The 20,326-nt window shown below is 43.8% G+C and overlaps 1 protein-coding gene across 3 annotated transcripts in view; it reads left to right on the top strand.

Annotated features, from left to right (window-relative positions):
* The window catches only part of CDH23 (cadherin related 23), a 1,300,862-nt gene that overhangs the window by 1,062,561 nt on the left and 217,975 nt on the right, over window positions 1-20,326 (top strand). For all 3 annotated transcript variants that reach the window (XM_089677099.1, XM_089677097.1, XM_089677098.1), the window contains exon 36: window positions 5,136-5,363. In XM_089677099.1, the coding sequence (XP_089533225.1) occupies window positions 5,136-5,363 (228 nt within the window). The remainder of the gene's footprint in view (window positions 1-5,135; window positions 5,364-20,326) is intronic.

The raw sequence follows: 20,326 nt of genomic DNA, 5'->3' as shown, positions 1-20,326 counted from the left end.
GTACTCGTGACTCCTTGTGGATAGAAAAAAATGAGGTGTGCTTGCACTCACCAGACGCACACTGAAAATGTGCATGTAAATGGTATTCTGTAGGGCACTAGTGGTCATCTAGGAACCGATGGGGATAAGGCACTCCTCAGGTACTCGTTACACCATCTTACAGTAGTAAAAACCACAGTGTGACAAAAGCTATGAAATACACTAAGCAGTGTCTCTGACCGTGCTAGCGGTGTTCCGGATTGGAGGAGCCAGATGACGTCACAGCCGGAAATCCACTAGCACGGTCGGAGACACTGCTTAGTGTGGTTTTTACTACTGTAAGATGGTGTAACGAGTACCAGAGGAGTGCCTTATCCCCATTGGTTCCTATATGACCACTAGTGCCCTACAGAATACCATTTACATGCACATTTTGAGTGTGCGTCTGGTGAGTGCAAGCACACCTCATTTTTTCCTATCCACAAGGAGTCACGAGTACCTTATTTGTTTGACTCTTGTAAGGAGCAACTAATACCAGCATACACTGGATGATATTAGCACGTTCTCTAAGGAAGAACATTTTGTGGACTATTATACGTTTATGCTGTGCGTTTATGTCACAAATTTTCATCCATATAGGAAGATGCACTATTATCACTTTATTGCACTCTTTATTATTTGTCACTTATCATTTTATATTGCTATTATCGTTCTTTTTAGCACTGCAATTATGGTATAGATGCTTTCAAGGATTTAGAGGTTTTTTCCTTTTGCAAGCTGCTTTATGGTTTTTATTTATTTAGTCTAAATAGCGCTCGCTTGAATATCATATTTTGAGATGCTAAACCTGGTCTTGACCACTGGACTTTATACAGTAGCTATCACCCTTTTTTGAGTGCCAACGTCGTTTGATCAGCACAATGAGGCGGCCAGCCATGGCATTCCCATATTTCTTTCAGCACCAGCATTTCTTTTTTTTTTTCCTTCCTACATAGTTCTTTTTGACACTGTAATGGGCCTGAAACCATGCATGATGAGTATAGGGGACATGTTTGGTTTTACAGCCTTTTTTTTTTAGAAAACACTACAATTATTACAAATATATATATTATCTCTAATTTTATAATTTGAGCAGTGCTTTTCAACCTTTTGTATCTTTTAAGTAGGAAATTTGGTAATTACCCTTTCATATGGTCTCTGCTCATTTGATTATGTTATGAGCATGGAGCAATTATCCACTACATTTAAAGAATCTTGGATAGAATTTAATGATGCGGGGGAAGGTTAGACTGTCAATAGATCTAATGAGAATACTTTGCTGACTCGCAATATGTCTAATTGCTGATTCCTTTGCAATTATATTGCGATTCTATTTGATTCAATTTCTTCATTTGCCTTTTTGGTATCATTTGGAAACTACAGGTATAATATAATAGTTTCCTAAGCACTTACAGTAAAATTAACATGTCACTAGAAACATTAAGCAAACTAGCAAAGTGGGTAATAGCAGACTGCGCAGGTTGACAGTACTTATAATTGGCTGTTCAAAATTTCCAATTTGTATTCTACAGGAGCCTCTAAGCCCAGGTGTGTTCGGTATGCAAATCTTGATTTTGCTATAAGCCAAGGATTATACATGTTCCCTGGCTGCATCCCAGAGTGCAGTGCAGATGTGTTGGTGGGCTATTGAGAGATTCCCAAATTTTCCTGTGAGGTGTCAGAATGTTTGTTACCATAGCATCCACATATCAGCATAACATTCCCTAATCTTAGATAGCATGGCACCTGTCTGTCTCTGGCTCATTTAAACAATGTCATACTTCACACCTTGATTTAACAAGCTAAGTGGTTTATAGAAGCAGGGAATCAAAGCTTAGTGAAGCCCTATAAAGGCAGAAGTAACCTTTCCATCCAGAGCAGTTTACTAATCTCTTTAAAGTGTATGTAAACCCTAACAATGAAGTCTGGTCTGGAAAATATACCATTGGAATTGCTTTGTTATATGTGTTATATATATATATATATGCAAGAAACCTTCATGGTCAGATATTCAGAGGTGTCCCATGTGATCTGTCTGTGTTATCTAAAAGAGTCTATTTGGCCTTTCTAGTTCTTATCAAATGAAAACTGGGCATGGATTACACCACTTAGTCTATATATTGTCAGTCCACATAAAGAAATTAGGAGCTGATTACATTTCTGACAGATCATCAAGTATTTTTCGGTATTTGTAGGGTGTGAGATTTTCATTTTCTCTCAACTTTCTATGTATTAATCACACACACATGACTAATCTGAACCATATGTATTTATTAAAGATGTAAATTTTGTTGTTGGGGGTGAGCTTATTATTATTATTATTATTATTATACAGGATTTATTTAGCGCCAACAGTTTGCTCAGCGCTTTACAATATAACGGGAGACAATACAGCAACAGTACAGTTCAATACAAGAGGGATAGGAGGGCCCTACTCCTTGGAGCTTACAATCTAGGAGGGAGGGGCTAGTGGTACAAAAGGTAGTAACTGTGGGGGATGGACTGGTAGGAAGAGTAGAAGATTCCATTATTAGCTGAGGGCAGGATAGGCTTCCCTGAAGAGATAGGTTTTCAGAGATTGCCTAAAAGTGAGCAGAGTAGGCGATAATCTGATACATTGGGGTAGAGAGTTCCAGAGGATGGGGCAAGCTCTGGAGAAGTCCTGGAGACAAGCATGGGATGAGGAGACAAGGGAGCTAGAGAGCAGGAGGTCTTGCGAGGAGCGGAGAGTATGGTTTGGGTGATATTTAGAGACAAGGTCGGTGATGTAATTTGGGGCTGAGTTATAAATGGCTTTATACGTTATTGTTAATGTTTTGAATTTTATCCGTTGGGCAATGGGAAGCCAGTGGAGGGATTGGCAGAGAGGGGTGGCAGATACAGAACGGTTAGTAAGGTGGATGAGTCTGGCAGCAGCATTCATGATAGACTGAAGAGGGGATAGCATGCGATGAGGTAGGCCAATGAGGAGGGAGTTACAATAGTCAAGGTGAGATATAAGTGAATAAGTTGCTTAGTGGTTTCCGAGGTTAGGAATGGCCGTATCTTGGAGATGTTGCGGAGGTGAAGTCTACAAGATTTAGACAGCGATTGGATTTGGGACTGAAAGGACAGATGGGAGTCTAGGATTACACCTAGTACCCTGGCATGAGGGGAGGAACTGATGATTGTGTTATTGATCTTGATGGAGAAGTCAGGGGAGGGGGCACGGGCTGGGGGGAATACTAAGAGCTCAGTTTTGGAAAGATTGAGTTTGAGGAAGTGGAGTGACATCCATGCCGATATGTCACTTAGTAGGTTAGTAATGCGAGAGGAGACTGAAGAGGTGAGGTGAGGGGTAGAAAGATAGATTTGTGTGTCATCAGCATAGAGATGGTACTTAAAGCCATGGGAGTTTATCAAGTGACCAAGGGAGGAGGTGTCGATGGAGATGAAAAGGGGTTCAAGGACAGAACCTTGAGGGACCCCTACAGAAAGAGGGAGTGAAGAGGAGGAGGCAGCGTTATAGGTAACGCTGAAGGAGCGCTGCGATAGGTAGGAGGAGAACCAGGAGAGAGCAGAGTCTCGGAGGCCAAGAGAGTGGAGTTTTTTGAGGAGGAGGGGATGGTCAACCGTATCAAAAGCTGTAGAGAGGTTAAGTGGTACGGAGTAGTGGCCATTGGTTTTAGCTGTTAGTAGATCATTAGTGAGTTTTAGTAGGGTAGTTTCAGTGGAGTGTAGTGAGCAAAAGCCAGACTGTGTTGTAAGAGTTTAGAGGTAAATGGCAGCAGGGAGATGGGTCTTAAATTGTTCAGGTTGGTGGGGTCCAGGGAGGGCTTTTTAAGTATGTGAGTGATGTGTGTATGCTTTAGAGGGGAGGGGAAGGCACCATTAGAGAGGGAGAGATTGAGGATGTGAGTGAGGGAGCATAGGATGGAAGAAGAGGGTGACCGTAGTAGTTGTGAGGGGACAGGATCCAGGGGGCAGGTAGTGAGACGGGCTTCTGAGAAAACCTTAGTGACCTCTTCAGTAGTAGCAAGGTCAAAAGAGGAAAGTGTTGAGGGAGGTTTAATATATACGCTAAGTGGGATGGATGTCTGTGCAGTGGCAATGCCCCTACGAATTGCATCAATCTTGTTTTTTAAATGATTTGCAATCTCTTGAGCAGTGAGTGAGGTACTGGGTGGAGGTGGAAAAAGTAGAGTTAAAAGTAGAGAAGAGATGACGAAGACTGGATGACAAGGTATTATTAAGAGTGACAAAGTAGGCTTGTTTGGCAGCATGAAGGTAGGAATTGTATGTTAAGAAAGCAGATTTATATAGCGTGAATGCTTGTTGAGATTTGGTTTTACGCCACAATCGCTCCAGCACACGGCTATGTTATTTAAGATTTCTGGTGTTGTCAGTCTGCCAAGGTTGTAATGGTCGGGGCCTGATGCCATAATCTGCAAGTATGTACACTGTGCTTGCAAATTATGGTGCATACTTAGCTCCTCCTGTGCTGTATTACAGTGATGTGATGGGTCCAGGCACCTCTCACCACTGCATTCCCTGCTGCCCCCATCTTCACTGCTGATTCCCACAGGTCCCATGGTGACTCTGGGCATCCACTGATGATGTATCTCTTGCTCATGCGTACAGGAGTTTACATTGTCCCCAAAACCTGTCCCATTTCTAGCATCTGTAAATGAGCTAAGAGTGTAGAAAATAAAATTGCTAGTGAAAACAGCTTCTAGCATTTTTTAGCTTTTATTTCTGCTTCAACATTTTCAGCAGAATCTGTTTTATTCCCCTCCTAAATAAGTGAATTTTGTGCATTCCTGATCCCTTTTTTTTTTTTTTTTGGTGCTGGCATTTGCATTGTAAGAAAAGAGTAAGTGTGGTGGTGCCAACATTTTGCAATGAACTTCATTTAACCTAACACTGAATCCATTATTAGTAAGTAGAATACGGTAGCATGTGTCTCCATTGTAATAAAAAACCTTCTGTCTCAATGTTCGCTATTTTAGTGTTCAGTATTTTATTCCCAAGAAAAAGTATATTTTATTGTTTGATGGATGCCAGACAACTTTGTTATTTTCTGCTATACCCGAATCATGTTCAATCTTTTGTTTGGTTGTTTTTTTCTCTTTGTGCAGAATGTTGGAGGTGGAACATCAATTATTCGAGTAAATGCAACTGATAAGGACAAAGGACTGAATAGTGTTCTCTCATATTACATCACACAAGGCAATGATGGCTCGATTTTCCGCATGGATAGACTCACTGGTGAAATTTCCACAAGACCATCCCCTCCTGATCGTGAAAAACAGAGTTCCTATCAGCTGAAGGTTGTAGTGGAGGATGAAGGAAACCCTGCTCTTTCAGTGAGTACCTTATTAAAGCGGCATTCATCATAAAATCTTTTGCTGGCCTGTAATAAAAATATGTATGGAAGAGAATGGAATAATTTTGAACATAGAACAGAGGTAGCATAACAGGCACAGTACAGCAAAATTGTTAGCTGTTAAATGTGAAGTTCCATTTTAAGGGTGATGGTCTCAATAGTAGATCTGCAGAATCTCCAGAGTATTTGGGAGCTCACTGACGTGAACGTGCTTTTATTTGGTATGATGACCTCAATAGTTGGAGACTAGTGGTTTTTGGGCACAGGATTAAATGGAAATGGGTAGCAGTGAAGAGTTGTTACTAGGCTGTGAGATTAGAGGTGGAAAAGTCCCTCTCCTGCAGACAGAAAGTATTGAGAGCTAGTTGATTGAAGAAGCACAGGCCACATGGTGTAGTCTGGTAGGTGTTGTGATGCACCAGTGAGGATAATAACCACAAAGTACTGTAATTTTAAACTGTTCCCGTATAAACTGTTCCTGCCGGACAGGTTCCTCATTTATACGTTGTCATCCTTTTTTAAGAGTTACACTGTAAATTAGTTTAAAAAAAAAAGCTTTAGTAATAAAACTACCATCCCATCTGGTTTTGTTTTCTGCTTTTCCTGCATACCAGTGTTGAACATGTTAAATGGAATTAGAGTCTCACTGAAGCTGGCAGGAAGAAGTAAGGCCCAATGCTAAGGGTTTGCCTCCCTCTACAAAGTGGTCTGGGTGCTCAAAAAGCTTTCATCATTGCTACTGGAAGCAACTAAGTGCACTTGAGACAGTTGCAATGTGGAACAAGCACTGAGCAGCACCTCTGACAAAACCTGATGGACTTTAACCCAGGACTGGCTAGGGATCCACTTGTTGGTGTCAGGAGTGTGTGACACTCCTGTTCCATGGCAGCTGCTGGCCTCATTCTAGAACCATGGTTTTGGCTGAGCTGCATTCCCCTTGTCTGACTGTCCACCAGCAGTGTAATTGTTGTAGACACAGCCTCTGGGTGGAGACCAAATCTGTTTTAAGCCTGCCAGGCCTTTAATGTCATACTTGTGATAGTGTTTGCAAAATGTGCTTCAAGCTCACTGTTTTCCTGCTTTGTTCCTGTGCCTTGACCTATATCTTTGCCCAAGCCCTGCCCTGCCAGCTAGTTTGGATCCCCTTGTTGCTCGACCTGCCTTTTGAACATAGCTTTTACCTTGACTACTCTTTGAATGCTGCCTGCCCTGACCTTTGACTGTCACTGGACAACTGCCTGTTGGCCAACCGCAAGTACTTGTTCGTTGTGCTTAGTTAGTGCCTGGCCTGGTGTGGTTGCCAGGTACTGTAGAATTGTGTATAAAACCTGGGGGTAACTGAGTACTGTTAAAGCTGCTTGCCTTATGGGAAAAAGGGCTGCTATAGGTAAATAACACAGAAGCCAGCTATAGTGCCTTACCACTGATGCTAGGGGTAGGCATGATGGTTGGGTTGTACAAGCAGTCTATATGTGTAGTGGCTCATTTAAGACCAAGGGATCATTGGGTTCCAAGAGTAGAGAGTATGCAAAAGTGTTAAACATTTCAGTATATACTATATATACCCGTATATACTGTGTGTGTGTGTATATATATACACTCACTGGCCACTTTATTAGGTTCAATAGCTTGGTAACACAAATTGCTAATCAGCCAATCACATGGCAGCAACTCAATGCATTTAGGCATCTAAACGTGGTGAAGACGACTTGCTGAAGTTCAAACCAAGCATCAGCATGGGGAAGAAAGGGGATTTAAGTGACTTTGAACATGGTTGTTGGTGCTAGACGGGCTGGTCTGAGTATTTAAAAAATTGCTGATCTACTGGGATTTTAACGCCTAACCATCTCTAGGGTTTACAGACAATGGTCCAAAAAAGAGAAAATATCCAATGAGTGGCAGTTGTATGGAGGAAAATGCCTTGTTGATGTCCGAGGAGAATGGGCAGACTGCTCCGAGATTATAAAAAGGCAACAGTAACTCAAGTAACCACTCGTTACAACCAAGATATGCAAAATACTATCTCTGAATGCACAACACATCGAACCTTGAAGCATATAGGCAGAAGACCACACCGAGTGCCACTCCTGTCAGCTAAGAATGGGAAACAGAGGCGACAATTCGCACAGGCTCACCAAAATTGGACAATAGAAGATTAGAAAAACATTGCCTGGTCTGATGAGTCTCGATTTCAGCTGCCAGATTCAGATGGTAGGGTCAGAATTTGGCAGAAATCCATGAAAGCATGGAACCATCCTGCCTTATATTAACAGTTCATGGATGTGCAGCCGACAAATCTACAGCAACTGCGTGATGCTATCATGTCAATATGGACCAAAATCTCTGAGGAATGTTTTCAAATCCTTGTTGAATCTATGTCACAAAGAATTAAGGCAGTTCTGAAGGCAAAAGGGGGTCGAACCCAGTACTAGCAAGTTGCACCTAATAAAGTGGTTGGTGAGTGTATATACAGTATGTGGCCTCACTGAAGTGGACCTTTCATCTGTACTAATGATCTGGAAGCGGTGGCTCTTTTCCCAATCTCCTGATCACTGTATAGCCTACCCATGTGTTTTTTTTATCTCCTCTGAATGGAGAGAAAGATAGATTGTATCTTTTTCTCCCTCCCAGAGGGGAAAAATGTAAACAAAAAAATTGTATAAAAAAATAAAGATAAAATAGCTAGATTGGGATTTGAACTAGGTCAGTTGCAGGGTTATGGTCAGGGTCAAAGGCCAGAGTTAGGCAGGATTTTTAAAAATACTATCAGTATCAGTTAGTGCCAGTTTGTTTTAGGTGTGATAAAAAAGCTAAATCTGCACCATTGTTTCTGGAAGTTTGTGTTTTTTAGAGATGTCGGCTTCCTCACTATGCAATGACCCAGTGGTATTCCACCATCCATCTTTCACTTTAACCCTTCTGAGTGCATTCCTTACATTTTTTAAATACGGTTTCTGGATTTCGTTTGCTACACTATGCAGGTTTTTGTGCTGTGTCTTCTTTCTTGCAAAAATAAACCTAATGCAGCCACCATATGTGAGAATTGATAAGCTGCAATATGATAAAGTTTTCTTTTTGTTTTTTGGTTTAATGCCAATTTAAAGAAAACTGCATATGTCAAATGATGACAACAACTTTTGAAATTACATGAACACATTCATGACAGAGGGTAAAACAAATCCTAACCCAACCTGCAACGGAAAGGGCTTTCATTGGCACAAGGTATAAGCAGATGAAAGCCACAGATCACAGGTTGCAAAGAACAGGCCCGCTATGAGCCCTGTACCCTTTGTGTGTGACCTGTCACTCTGTAAGAGTTCATTCACACCAGCTCTCTTGGGCTGTGTTAGGCAATGCACCTTATCAAGCTCTCTTTGGTGTTTATGGGGCTGAAGACCACTAAATTTAATAACCACCCAGCAAGCACTTCCTTATGAGAGTTAAAGTCTAATGTTGTCAGTGTTTTGCAATGACATGGGAGGGACAATGGTGGGCAGCTATGTTTTTATAAACCTGGGCATATGTGTATACATTAATGCCTCCCGTACCTGCCAAGTGCTGCCCATGCGGCTTGTCCATACATCTGGCTCTGACTATACTACTCATTTAAGTTACTAAGCATTTTTTCTGTCGTAAATATTTTTAAAATGCTCTTGGTCTCCACCTTGCAGATGTCTGAGGTTATAGAGAGATCCTTGGGTGTTTCCGTCTATGCATGTAGTATTTTTCAAAACAATACTAGAAGATCTATTTAGTTTGAGTCATTCTAGTCTTTCCTGCTTGGCATCAAATGTATTGTTTTGTGTTTTTTTTACAGTTTGAAACCACATGGAAAACAATCAGACACTACTCATATACTATAAGTATTCCCCTGTTGTTTTTGTGGCAACTCATTCTAAAATGCGCTGCTTTTTTTATTCCAGTTTACCAATAGGAGTATGCATACAGAAGATGCATATTTGAGTTAATGGGGACCTATAATGTGCTAACATTCAAAAGTCAGCCATATGGGGGCCAACTCACCCCACACACAGAGATTCCCCTCCCTTTCTTGCATGCACACTTATTAACTCCCAGGAACAGGCTGACCGTGTTCATATGGACTCAACATTAATGCGGCACCCTATATACAGAAGTGAGCCTTACACCTGGTGCTGCTGTAGCGTACTTAAGGCTCCATACTGTGAACCACTCTGTCCTCATGATCCGGCACACTTTGTCCTGCAGAATATAGCATTTAGAAGGGAACGCCATGGAACCTGTGTTCCGTTCCACCAGTCCAGCTTTCCTATCATCTCACTTCCAGTGACAGAGTATAGGTCCCACCGTGAACAAGCACAGACCTCCTGCGTGCAATTCTTGACTCCATTAATGCCTCCCGCACCTGCGGCTAGGTCCATGAGATCTCTGATACGATAGCTTGGTCCCAGTTAACTGGGGCACTGACCGCTAGGGAGGGAACCAGCAAACCTATCCCCTCGCTATGCAGAGAACTTGTCACCCCTGCCAGTAATATTTCTCTGCTGTCTGGTTTCCATATCATTTCCATAGTGTTGGTTACAAGAGATGAGCGAATTATTCAAAAATTCGGTTCGGCTGATTCGCCGAATTCGCCGATTAAATTCGCTTCGTGCCGAATATATTCGCTGCGAATTTAACTTATAAAAAGGGTGTTTCTAGGCTTCAGACAGCCTTTATATTAGTGCAGAACACTGTACCTTTAATTTAAATGCCCTTGGAGTCTGCTGGGGAAGAGAAATAATACTGTCAGTCAGTATGACATGCAGATGAGTGCCGTCGATCTTAGAATCACCGCACACTTCACTCATTTGGGCAGTCACGGGGCCAAAACCAGAGTGTGGAGCCACAGTGTGGCGGTGGAGGCAGCAGCAATGGGAGGCCATACAGCACCCTATGACAAAATGGAACCCACCAACAGTGTAAGGAGACCTGAAAGTGGCACATGGTGCAGGGTGGCGGTGGAGGCAGCAGTATTCGGAAGCCATACACAGGCCTAGGTTAAAAAGCGGAAGCCGTCAGCAGCGTGAGCAGACGACAGAGACACATGGCGCAGGGTGGCGGTGGATGCAGCAGTATTCGGAAGCCAAACACAGGCCTCGGTTAAAAAGCGGAAGCCGTCAGCAGCGTGAGCAGACGACAGAGGCACATGGCGCAGGGTGGCGGTGGAGGCAGCAGCAATGGAAGGCCATACAGCACCCTATCACAAAATGGAACCCACCAACAGTGTAAGGAGACCTGAAAGTGGCACATGGCGCAGGGTGGCGGTGGAGGCAGCAGTATTCGGAAGACATACACAGGACTAGTTTAAAAAGCAGAAGCCGTCAGCAGCATGAGCAGACGACAGAGGCACATGGCGCAGGGTGGCGGTGGAGGCAGCAGTATTCGGAAGCCATACACAGGCCTAGGTTTAAAACTGGAACCCAGCAGCATGAGCAGACGACAAAGACACACATAGCAGAGGATGGATCTGGCAGCAGTATGAGAAGGCGGTACAGGGACCCGTGGCACAGTGTGGTGATGGGGGCTACAGCAACTGGATGCCAGAAAGTGGCCGATAGGGCTATATACTGCATGACTACATAGGTGGTTTTTATAGTACATTATTTTGGCCTCCCTCTCAGCAGGTGTGAAAAAGGCCACCATTTTTGAACGGTAGCGAGGGTCCAACAAGGTGGACAGCCAAAAGTCATCCCTCTGTCTGATGGTTATTATTTGGCTGTCGCTACGCAAGCAACCGAGCATGCTATGGGCCATTTGTGCCAAGGAATGCGAGGGACTCCCTGCCTCCATCTCCACAGCATACTGCCACGGTGCGTCTGGGTCCTCTGTCTCCTCCTCCTCCTCTACCAGATGCTCCTGCTCCTCCACTCCTGTCCGCTGAGTGGAAAAACCACCCATTTCACTCAATAATTCCTGAGCACCAATGTCCTCCTCTACCTCCTCCTCTTCTTCCTGTCCTGCCCCCACAGGGGTCATGTGGCGTTGAGATCTGTGCGCCACGTCTACCGCACCCTGACCAGCCATTGTTAACAGCATTTGTTCCAGGACGTGCAACAGAGGAATGACGTTGTTCATCCCATAGTCCTGCCGACTCACGAATAGCGTGGCCTCCTCAAAGGGCCTGAGCAAGCGGCAGGTGTCACGCATGAGCTGCCAATGGCTGACATCTAAGTTACACAGGGGAGTACCTTTATCCGCTTGTAACATCAGGAAATCGGTGATGGCCTTTCGCTGTTCGTAAAGGCGGTCTAACATGTGTAGGGTTGAATTCCACCTTGTTGCAACGTCGCAGATCAGGCGATGCTGTGGAATTCCATTCTGCCGCTGCAGCTCAAGGAGGGTGTGCTTTGCGGTGTAGGAATGGCTGAAATGCATGCAAAGTTTACGTGACATTTTAAGGATGTCTTGCAGTGGGATGGTGGATTTTAGGAACCGCTTGACAACCAGATTGAACACGTGAGCCATGCATGGTGCATGGCACAACCTTCCTTGACGCAGAGCAGACACCATGTTCTTTCCGTTGTCGGTCAACATGGTTCCGATTTTCAGTTTGCGCGGAGACAGCCATCTGTCGATTTCTCTGTTCATTACACTGAGAAGTTCCTCCCCTGTGTGACTACGTTCGCCAAGGCATACCAGGTGCAGCACAGCGTGACACCGTTGCGCCCTGCACATGTGATATGCCGGTCGGGTAATGGGACTTGGCACGGGGGTAGCGGCTGAGGACACGGCGGAAGAAGAGGTGGTAGAGGCGGACATCTTTGCTGGACCAAGGACGTGCAAACGTGGAGGCAAAAGCGGCGTGACCTGTCCAAGTTGCTGGTGCGGCTGTGCCGGCACCACGTTCACCCAGTGGGCCGTAAATGACATGTACTGTCCCTGACCGTAGTTACAGCTCCACACGTCGGCGCTGCCGTGCACGTTGGCAGAGACCGACATGCTCAAAGACTGGCCCACCATCTCTTCTACATGTGAATGCAGGGCTGGCACTGCCTTTTTGGCGAAGAAATGCCGGCTTGGCACTCTCCACCGCGGCTCGGCACAAGCCATCATTTCTCGGAAAGGTGCTGAGTCCACCACTTGGAAAGGGAGGGACTGCAGCACCAGCAACTTGGACAGGAGGTTGTTCAGCTTCTGCACCGTCGGGTGCGTGCTCGCAAACTGTTGTCTCTTGGAAACGGATTCCAAGAAAGACTGCTGACGGAATCCGTGAAGAGGAGTAGCAGGAGAAGGAGCATCTGAACGAGCGGAAGATGCCAACGAGCGACAACTCCCCTCAGCAGAGGTGTTGGAGCCTTGACTGGCTGATAGAGGGCGATTGACGTCGGGTGACGGAGCAAGTAACGGAGCGGGTGATGGAGCGGGGGCTGGGGCAGGCAGAACCGCCGTATCTTTATCACGGTTTTCCCAGGCCACCGAATGGCGATGCTGCATATGCTGACGCAACGCTGTAGTCCCAACATTGGCCCCCTGGCCACGCTTGACTTTCTGGCCACATAGTCGACATACGGCTACGTTTACTTCCTCGGGCGGCGTGACGAAAAATTGCCACACCGCCGAGTAGGAAACTTTGCCCCCGCTACTCCTCACTGGCTGACTGCTACTTCCTCCGTGCACACCGGCACCACTACTGGCCGTGGTGGTAGGCTGCAGTGGAGCTGGTGCTCTACTCCGTGGCCGTTTGGCTCCACTGACACTGCTGCGACCCTGCTGCCTCCTGGGCAACCCACCGACTGTTTTGCTCGCTGGCAAGCTGGCACCCTCTTCTCCTGATGATGCGGAAGCAATAGCCTGATGACGACGAGGCTGCCAAGTGCGATCAGCCTCATCATCATCAATTAGGGTCTCCGCGTCACTACTAGCCCCCTCGGCTGCGTGTGGGTCAGAAGACAGACCTGTCTCTAGACCGGCTACCGAGCCACTCTCCTCGCCAGTACTTCTTCGCCTGGCTGCTGAAGAGGCGGATGTCTCCCCCCGTTCCTGACCGCCCTCTGTTAGCTCTTCCTCACTGTACAGTGGGGCTGAGCCCACAGCATGCGATACTTCGCTTGGTGAGGGAACACCAAAGGACAGGGGCAGGTCGAGGACACGTGATTTCAGTGGGCTTGCTCCCGGGCCATGCCAACTAACGGTTGTGTCTGACGTACCCACCGACCGTTGGCTGTAGGTGTCAGAGGTGACCTGGGAAGAGGAAGATGACCGAGTCAACCAATCGATGACGGCAGGGTTGTCGGTGGAGACACGACCGCTGGATGACACCGGGAGCACTGGCCTCTGGCTGCGACTAGTGCTGCCTCGACCCCTTCCTCTGCTGCCACGTCTGCTCGCTCCTGAAACATTGCCTCCTCTGCCACTCCTCTGCGTGTTGTCTGACATACTCTTTAATTCAATAAGCACCCCAAAAATAAAACCGGATTTAACTCTTTGAACGTACAATAGTGGTTGTGAAGCAGAAAGTCAGTTTATTTAGCACAATCGGTCAATTGCAGCTTGCCGTTGGCTGTAAACTGTACGTTTATGTCACTGGAATGCACTAATCACCCAAAAAATATTACCGCCACCCGGCGTGTAAATGGATCTAACTCTTTGAACGTACAATAGTGGTTGTGAAGCAGAAATTCAGTTTATTTAGCACAATCGGTCAATTGCAGCTTGCCGTTGGCTGGAAACTGTACGTTTATGTCACTGGAATGCACTAATCACCCAAAAAATATTACCGCCACCCGGCGTGTATATGGATTTAACTCTTTGAACGTACAATAGTGGTTGTGAAGCAGAAAGTCAGTTTATTTAGCACAATCGGTCAATTGCAGCTTGCCGTTGGCTGGAAACTGTACGTTTATGTCACTGGAATGCACTAATCACCCAAAAAATATTACCGCCACCCGGCGTGTAAATGGATCTAACTCTTTGAACGTACAATGGTGGTTGTGAAGCAGAAAGTCAGTTTATGTAGCACAATCGGTCAATTGCAGCTTGCCGTTGGCTGGAAACTGTACGTTTGTGTCACTGGAATGCACTAATCACCCAAAAAATATTACCGCCAGCCGGCGTGTAAATGGATTTAACTCTTTGAACGTACAATGGTGGTTGTGAAGCAGAAAGTCAGTTTATGTAGCACAATCGGTCAATTGCAGCTTGCCGTTGGCTGGAAACTGTACGTTTATGTCACTGGAATGCACTAATCACCCAAAAAATATTACTGCCACCCGGCGTGTAAATGGATCTAACTCTTTGAACGTACAATGGTGGTTGTGAAGCAGAAAGTCAGTTTATTGTACACAATCGGTCAATTGCAGCTTGCCGTTGGCTGGAAACTGTACGTTTGTGTCACTGGAATGCACTAATCACCCAAAAAATATTACCGCCAGCCGGCGTGTAAATGGATTTAACTCTTTGAACGTACAATAGTGGTTGTGAAGCAGAAAGTCAGTTTATTTTGCACAATCGGCAAACTGCAGCACCAACTGTGCACGACAGCCACCAAAAAAAAAAAGGGTGTATGTCACTTTAAATTTTTGATTCTTTGATAGCTGTGGCCCTGAGTAACGATTCTGTGTCCCTGAGTAACGATTCTGTGTCCCTGAGTAACGATTCTGTGGCCCTAAAGTCTCTGTGGCCCTAACTCTGTCCCTTAATACAGACAGGTCTGTCTCTCTTGAATGACCGGAGGCTAATGGAGAATTCTAAGATGGCCGCGATTTATAGCTCCACCATTACACAGTGCTGGCTGGCTGCTGATTGGCTAATGCGATCACATGTCATGATTCATGACTCATGAATGCATTATGGGTCAGTGCGCCTTTTCTGCGCGCCTTCCCAGAGATCCCCGCCCCATCTTCTCTGTCCATTTTCTCCTGTCGCCACACATGTCGCCGCCATTTTTGGGAAAATTCGATTCGTGCATCCGAAGTTTGCTAATCTTCGGATTCGTCGCAAATCGAATTTTTCCAAATCTTCGGAACGAATTCCACTTCGTCACGTTCGATTCGCTCATCTCTATTGGTTACCCCTGGTAACTACATGTCTTCCTCTTCAACCTGCATGTGTTTAACAGGTCCTGTTCTTTGTCATACGTAAAATACCTTCATGCACCCCTTTGACTAACTTCAGGACAGGCATGAAACCGTTAATAAAACCTTATCTTGGTAGTACAGTCCAGCAGCATAACAAACATAAAAAAAACTTTTTGTTCATTGTGCTTAGTGAAAACCAAACAAGATTGTGAATCAACACATTAAATAAAAAATAAGCAATAACAAATAATACCCAGCTACACTGAAAACATCAAACGTGTGCTTAAATAGAAACAATCAATATGTTGCACTGTGTATAAATATATGTCAAGAGTGAAAACAAAATATAGAACCCCTTTCAGTAACCCTTTCCATGATTATAAAAGTGAGCTATACTGTGATCCTTGAATTAAATCAATACAGTCCAAAATAATTCTTCCCGTGTGATAAAAAGTGGCCGTTGCACAATTCATCCAGTGACTCCGTGTCACCACCACTAAATACAACCTCTTACTAGATATATAGAGCCCAGAAAATAGGTGGTTTATAAAGGAATACTGTAAAACTGTGTGAAACATTAAAGATGAATGTGTTTCTGAAGAGATTTTTTCCTCCATCATCTTAGTAATGTCTATATATTGCAAGTGAACATCAGCATGTTATACTTTTTCCTTTAACAACATCCATTTGGATGAAGCGTACATAGGAGAGGAGGAGAGTTTCGTCCTGACGTCATCCTTGCCAGTTGGAGCTGGCACCATTGGCGTTTTTTACACACGAGTTTTTGTTGCAAATTTTGTGAGATTTTAATATATCTAATAAAATATTTACGGCGGTACTTCACTATGTGAGATTCCTTGTCTACATCTGAGTGGATCAGGAGCCATTGTATCAAGCATTTGAAGGTGGAAGATTTCAATTGTGTTTTACAGTTTTATGCCTTTATAGACCACCTATTATCTGTGGTCTATATATCTGGTAAGAGGCTATATTTGGTGGTGACATGGAATCACTGGATGATTTGAGCACTGGCCACTTTTATCACATGGGAAGAATTATTTTGGACTTTATTGATTTAATTTAAGGATCACAGTATAGCTCACTTTCATAAACATGGAAAGAGTTACTGAAAGGGGTTCTATAATGTGTTTTAACTAAACAGCACAACATATTGCTTGTTGCATACATCTCTCCCTAATGGCAGGCTGCCCAGTGCATACCTTCCCCAAGGTAAGAGTCCTTAAAGCCGGTAATCTGGCGGAGTCCTGGCTCTAGGTGTGTTTCCCTTGAGGGTTATTTTCAGGTTTCTGTGGGTTACATCTTCCAATCCATCTCTGGTCTCACTTCCCCTCCAGAACACAGCTAAGCCCACCTGCGCAGAACCTTCCACCTATTTATTGACAACACAGGGTGCAGGGCAGAGCTCATAAATGCCCTGGAAATTGCTGAGCCTAGCTTAACCTCTTCCCAGATGGGCAGCCTGAACTAACTACATAGCCACACAGTACAATTAATACAACAGCAGAAATACATTTAATGTCATCCTGTAAGCCCCTGCTTACACATAGATTCAGAATGATATTGGTTGTTTTAGTAATCAGTAATTGTGTATCAAAACAAGCCCTTGTACTAAAAAATGTGTGATAGGATTGCATTGCCCTTTGCGACCATTTCAAATTTTTTTCCTTACTTTTTCCACTATAGGTAGTCAGCCAGTTGTTGCAGCCAAAACTGGTATTTTTGATTTGGAAACCCAAATAAATTTTCTGATAGGCTGAATGGAAGGATTTTGCATCCAAAAATGTGTGAGAACTCAAGATCCGCACAGGACTCCTTAGAACTTAAGTTATCTTAGAACTTAAAGTGTAACTAAAAGCAAAACTTTTTTTTTTCTTTTTGGATAGAGTAAGGGAGGGTTATAACCCCTGCCAGTTTGGGAAGAATTCCCTTCACTTTTTGTCCCATAGCCAAAACAGGAAGTGAGAGGAAATCCCTCCAAAGTGTGGTAATATCACCAGAATTAGTGTCCCCTTTAGATTTCCTCTCTATATTCTGGGGACAATCCAATATTTGGAACTTTCTTTAATTTTCACTGTCGGTGATAACAGTAATTATGACAAACAAAGAGGGAGAATTTCCCTAACACGGGCATAGACAGCAGTAAAAACCCAACAAATGTTCTAATGCCTAGTTTCATTATATCCGAAAAAAATTCTGCCTTTAGTTACACATTAACATTTTTACAGTGCAGGCCTGCATGTTATATTATATCACCATATGAAAGTTTGGGCCCCATCCTCTCTAGGAAGCCCAATTGCAACCCCAATTCCTCCCACAAATACCGTTATATACTTTCAACCTGGTATATACCTTGTTTTGGATTTAGGATTTTTCCAATTTTCTACTGCATACGTTATCTGAGACTTGCTAAAATAGCTGTATGTATCGTACCTGCTGTTCTCACACTTAATTTTATTGGACCAATCTCCTTCATCCCAAAAAATGGCACACCCATAGATCTTATTTTTATTGTAGTAAGTTTAAGAGTAGGAATATCTTCGATGCAGGAATCTGAGTTTCGGCTATCAGGGATAGGACCCTCTTCATACAGTTATTGTGTTGCAGAACTTGGCAATCTTATTCCTATGTATAAGTTAGCTTTTGTTAATGTACAGGATATCCTCAGGCTTATTTCACTCAGTTTATTCCCTCAGCTTGCCAAGTTAGGCAATTTAACTTTTGCTGTGAAGCGGTTACACCACTTTTTTCAGTAAATAACTGCTGCTTAATTTTACCTCACACATTGTCATTATCTGCATCATGGCTGTTAAAGTCGTAGGTCTTTTCCTGTTAAACCCTTACTTGGAAAAGCATGTTATAAAAGATGCCATATTGTATGCAGATTGCATAGCAGTCATTCACATATTAAATTTAATTTGGCTCTCTTAAAGTATAAATTTAGTTGTGGATAGAGTGCAGAGGGATTAGACCGCTTGTTCGTTTTGATTGCTGTCTGTGCCCCCCGTTAAGGAGATTCACTCTCTCTATTTGTCCTGTTTACCATTATCATTGAATGTGAAGGTAAAAGAGAATCCCAAATTTTGGGTTGTCCCTAGAAAAGTAATAGAAGGGAAATCTTCCAGTGGGGACAACTAGTCCTGGTTACCCAATTTCCCTTAATTTGCAGTGATTACCTCTCACTTCTTGTTTGTCTATGGGACAGGAAGTGAAGGGAAATCTCCCCAATGGGACACAAATGGCAAAAAATGGTGATCAGAAAACCATATCTACCATTCTATTTGATTTTCACATGGATACTGACCATTATTAGTCATCTCAGTGGGCCATTTTGACTTTTGCACATGGAAAGGTATTAAAGGATAAAACCACTTTTGTGGGAAAATGAATTGGAAATAAAGAAAAAATAATATAGTATAAACAATTGCCACACAAGTCATTGTAATTGAATGTTATTAAAAATTATCTTTCCTTTTTAGTCTGCAGCACTGTAATTTTCTGTGAAATGCAATACAATATTGCAACCTGGAGGAGTTCTGTACCCCCCCCCCTCCCCCAGCAACATAATTTCCCGCTTATGTGATTGGCTCACTGATTTTCCTAGAAGTCTACACTAAGATACAAGTCAGATTTCATGCACCCCTTGCAACAAAAATGTCATTTTTGGCAAGATACTCCCAAAGGAAAATCATGTCTAAATGGATGCAGACCCTGCAGGTTCAGCAGCTGATTGATAATTATGAAACCACTCCCATTAGATTAATTTTCCTTATGGATACTGTGACAGACCCAACCAGGGCAGGGGCTTTTGGAGGGGACTAGGGGCTAGCCTTCTACCCACTGATTATGGCCCATGGAGGAGATCAAGATAAACAGCTCTTTCTTCAGAATGACAAAAGGCAGGACTCTGCAACAAAGTTTATTGAAATCCCTGCAATGTACAGGGAAAGGTTTTTTTTTCTCAACAAAAGTGGAGTTACTCTTTAAGAATTCACTTTTAAAGTGAATTGTGCTGCCTTGATGTTTTTTGGGTACCCTTTAGAATACACACACACATACATGGGTGTATATATACACTCATCGGCCATTTTATTAGATACACCTTGCGAGCACAGGGTTGGACCCCATTTGCCTTGAGAACTGCCTCAATTCTTTATGGCATAGATTCAACAAGGTGTTAAAAACATTCCTCTGAGATTTTGGTCCATATTTGCATGATAGTACCACACAGTTGCTGCAGATTTGTCGGCTGCACATCCATGATGCTAATCTCCCGTTCCACCGCATCCCAAAGGTTCTCTATTTGATTGAGATCTGATGACTGTGGAGGCCAATGGAGTACAGTGAACTCATTGTCATGTTCAAGAAGCCAGTTTGGGATGGTTTGAGCTTTGTGACATAGTGCATTATCCTGGTGGCAGTAACCATCAGAGGATGGGTACACTTTAGTCATAAAGGGATGGACATGGCCAGCAACAATACTCAGGTAGGCAGTGGTGTTTAAACGATGCTCAATTAGTACTAAGGGGCTCAAAGTGTGCAAAGAAAATATCCCCCACACCATTACACCACCACCCTGAACTGTTGATACAAGGCAGGATGGATCCATGCTTTCATGTTGTTTAGATCCTATCATCTGAATGTCGCAGCACAAATCGAAACTCATTAGACCAGGCAATTTTTTTCCAATCTTCTATTATTCAGTTTTGGTGAGCCTGTGTGAATTGTAGCCATTTCCTGTTCTTAGCTGAAGCGGAGTGGCACCTGTTGTGGTCTTCTGCTGCTGTAATCCACCTGCTTCACAGTTTGACATGTTGTGCGTTCAGAAATGGTATTCTGCATACCTTGGTTGTAACGAGTGTTTTTTTTGCGTTACTGCTGCTCACTG

The sequence above is a fragment of the Staurois parvus genome, unplaced genomic scaffold, assembly GCF_062004578.1.
Source record: "Staurois parvus isolate SC_StPar_1 unplaced genomic scaffold, SC_StPar_1.0 ptg000177l, whole genome shotgun sequence".
Classification (NCBI taxonomy): domain Eukaryota; kingdom Metazoa; phylum Chordata; class Amphibia; order Anura; family Ranidae; genus Staurois; species Staurois parvus.
This window is presented reverse-complemented; position numbering and strand designations above follow the sequence as displayed.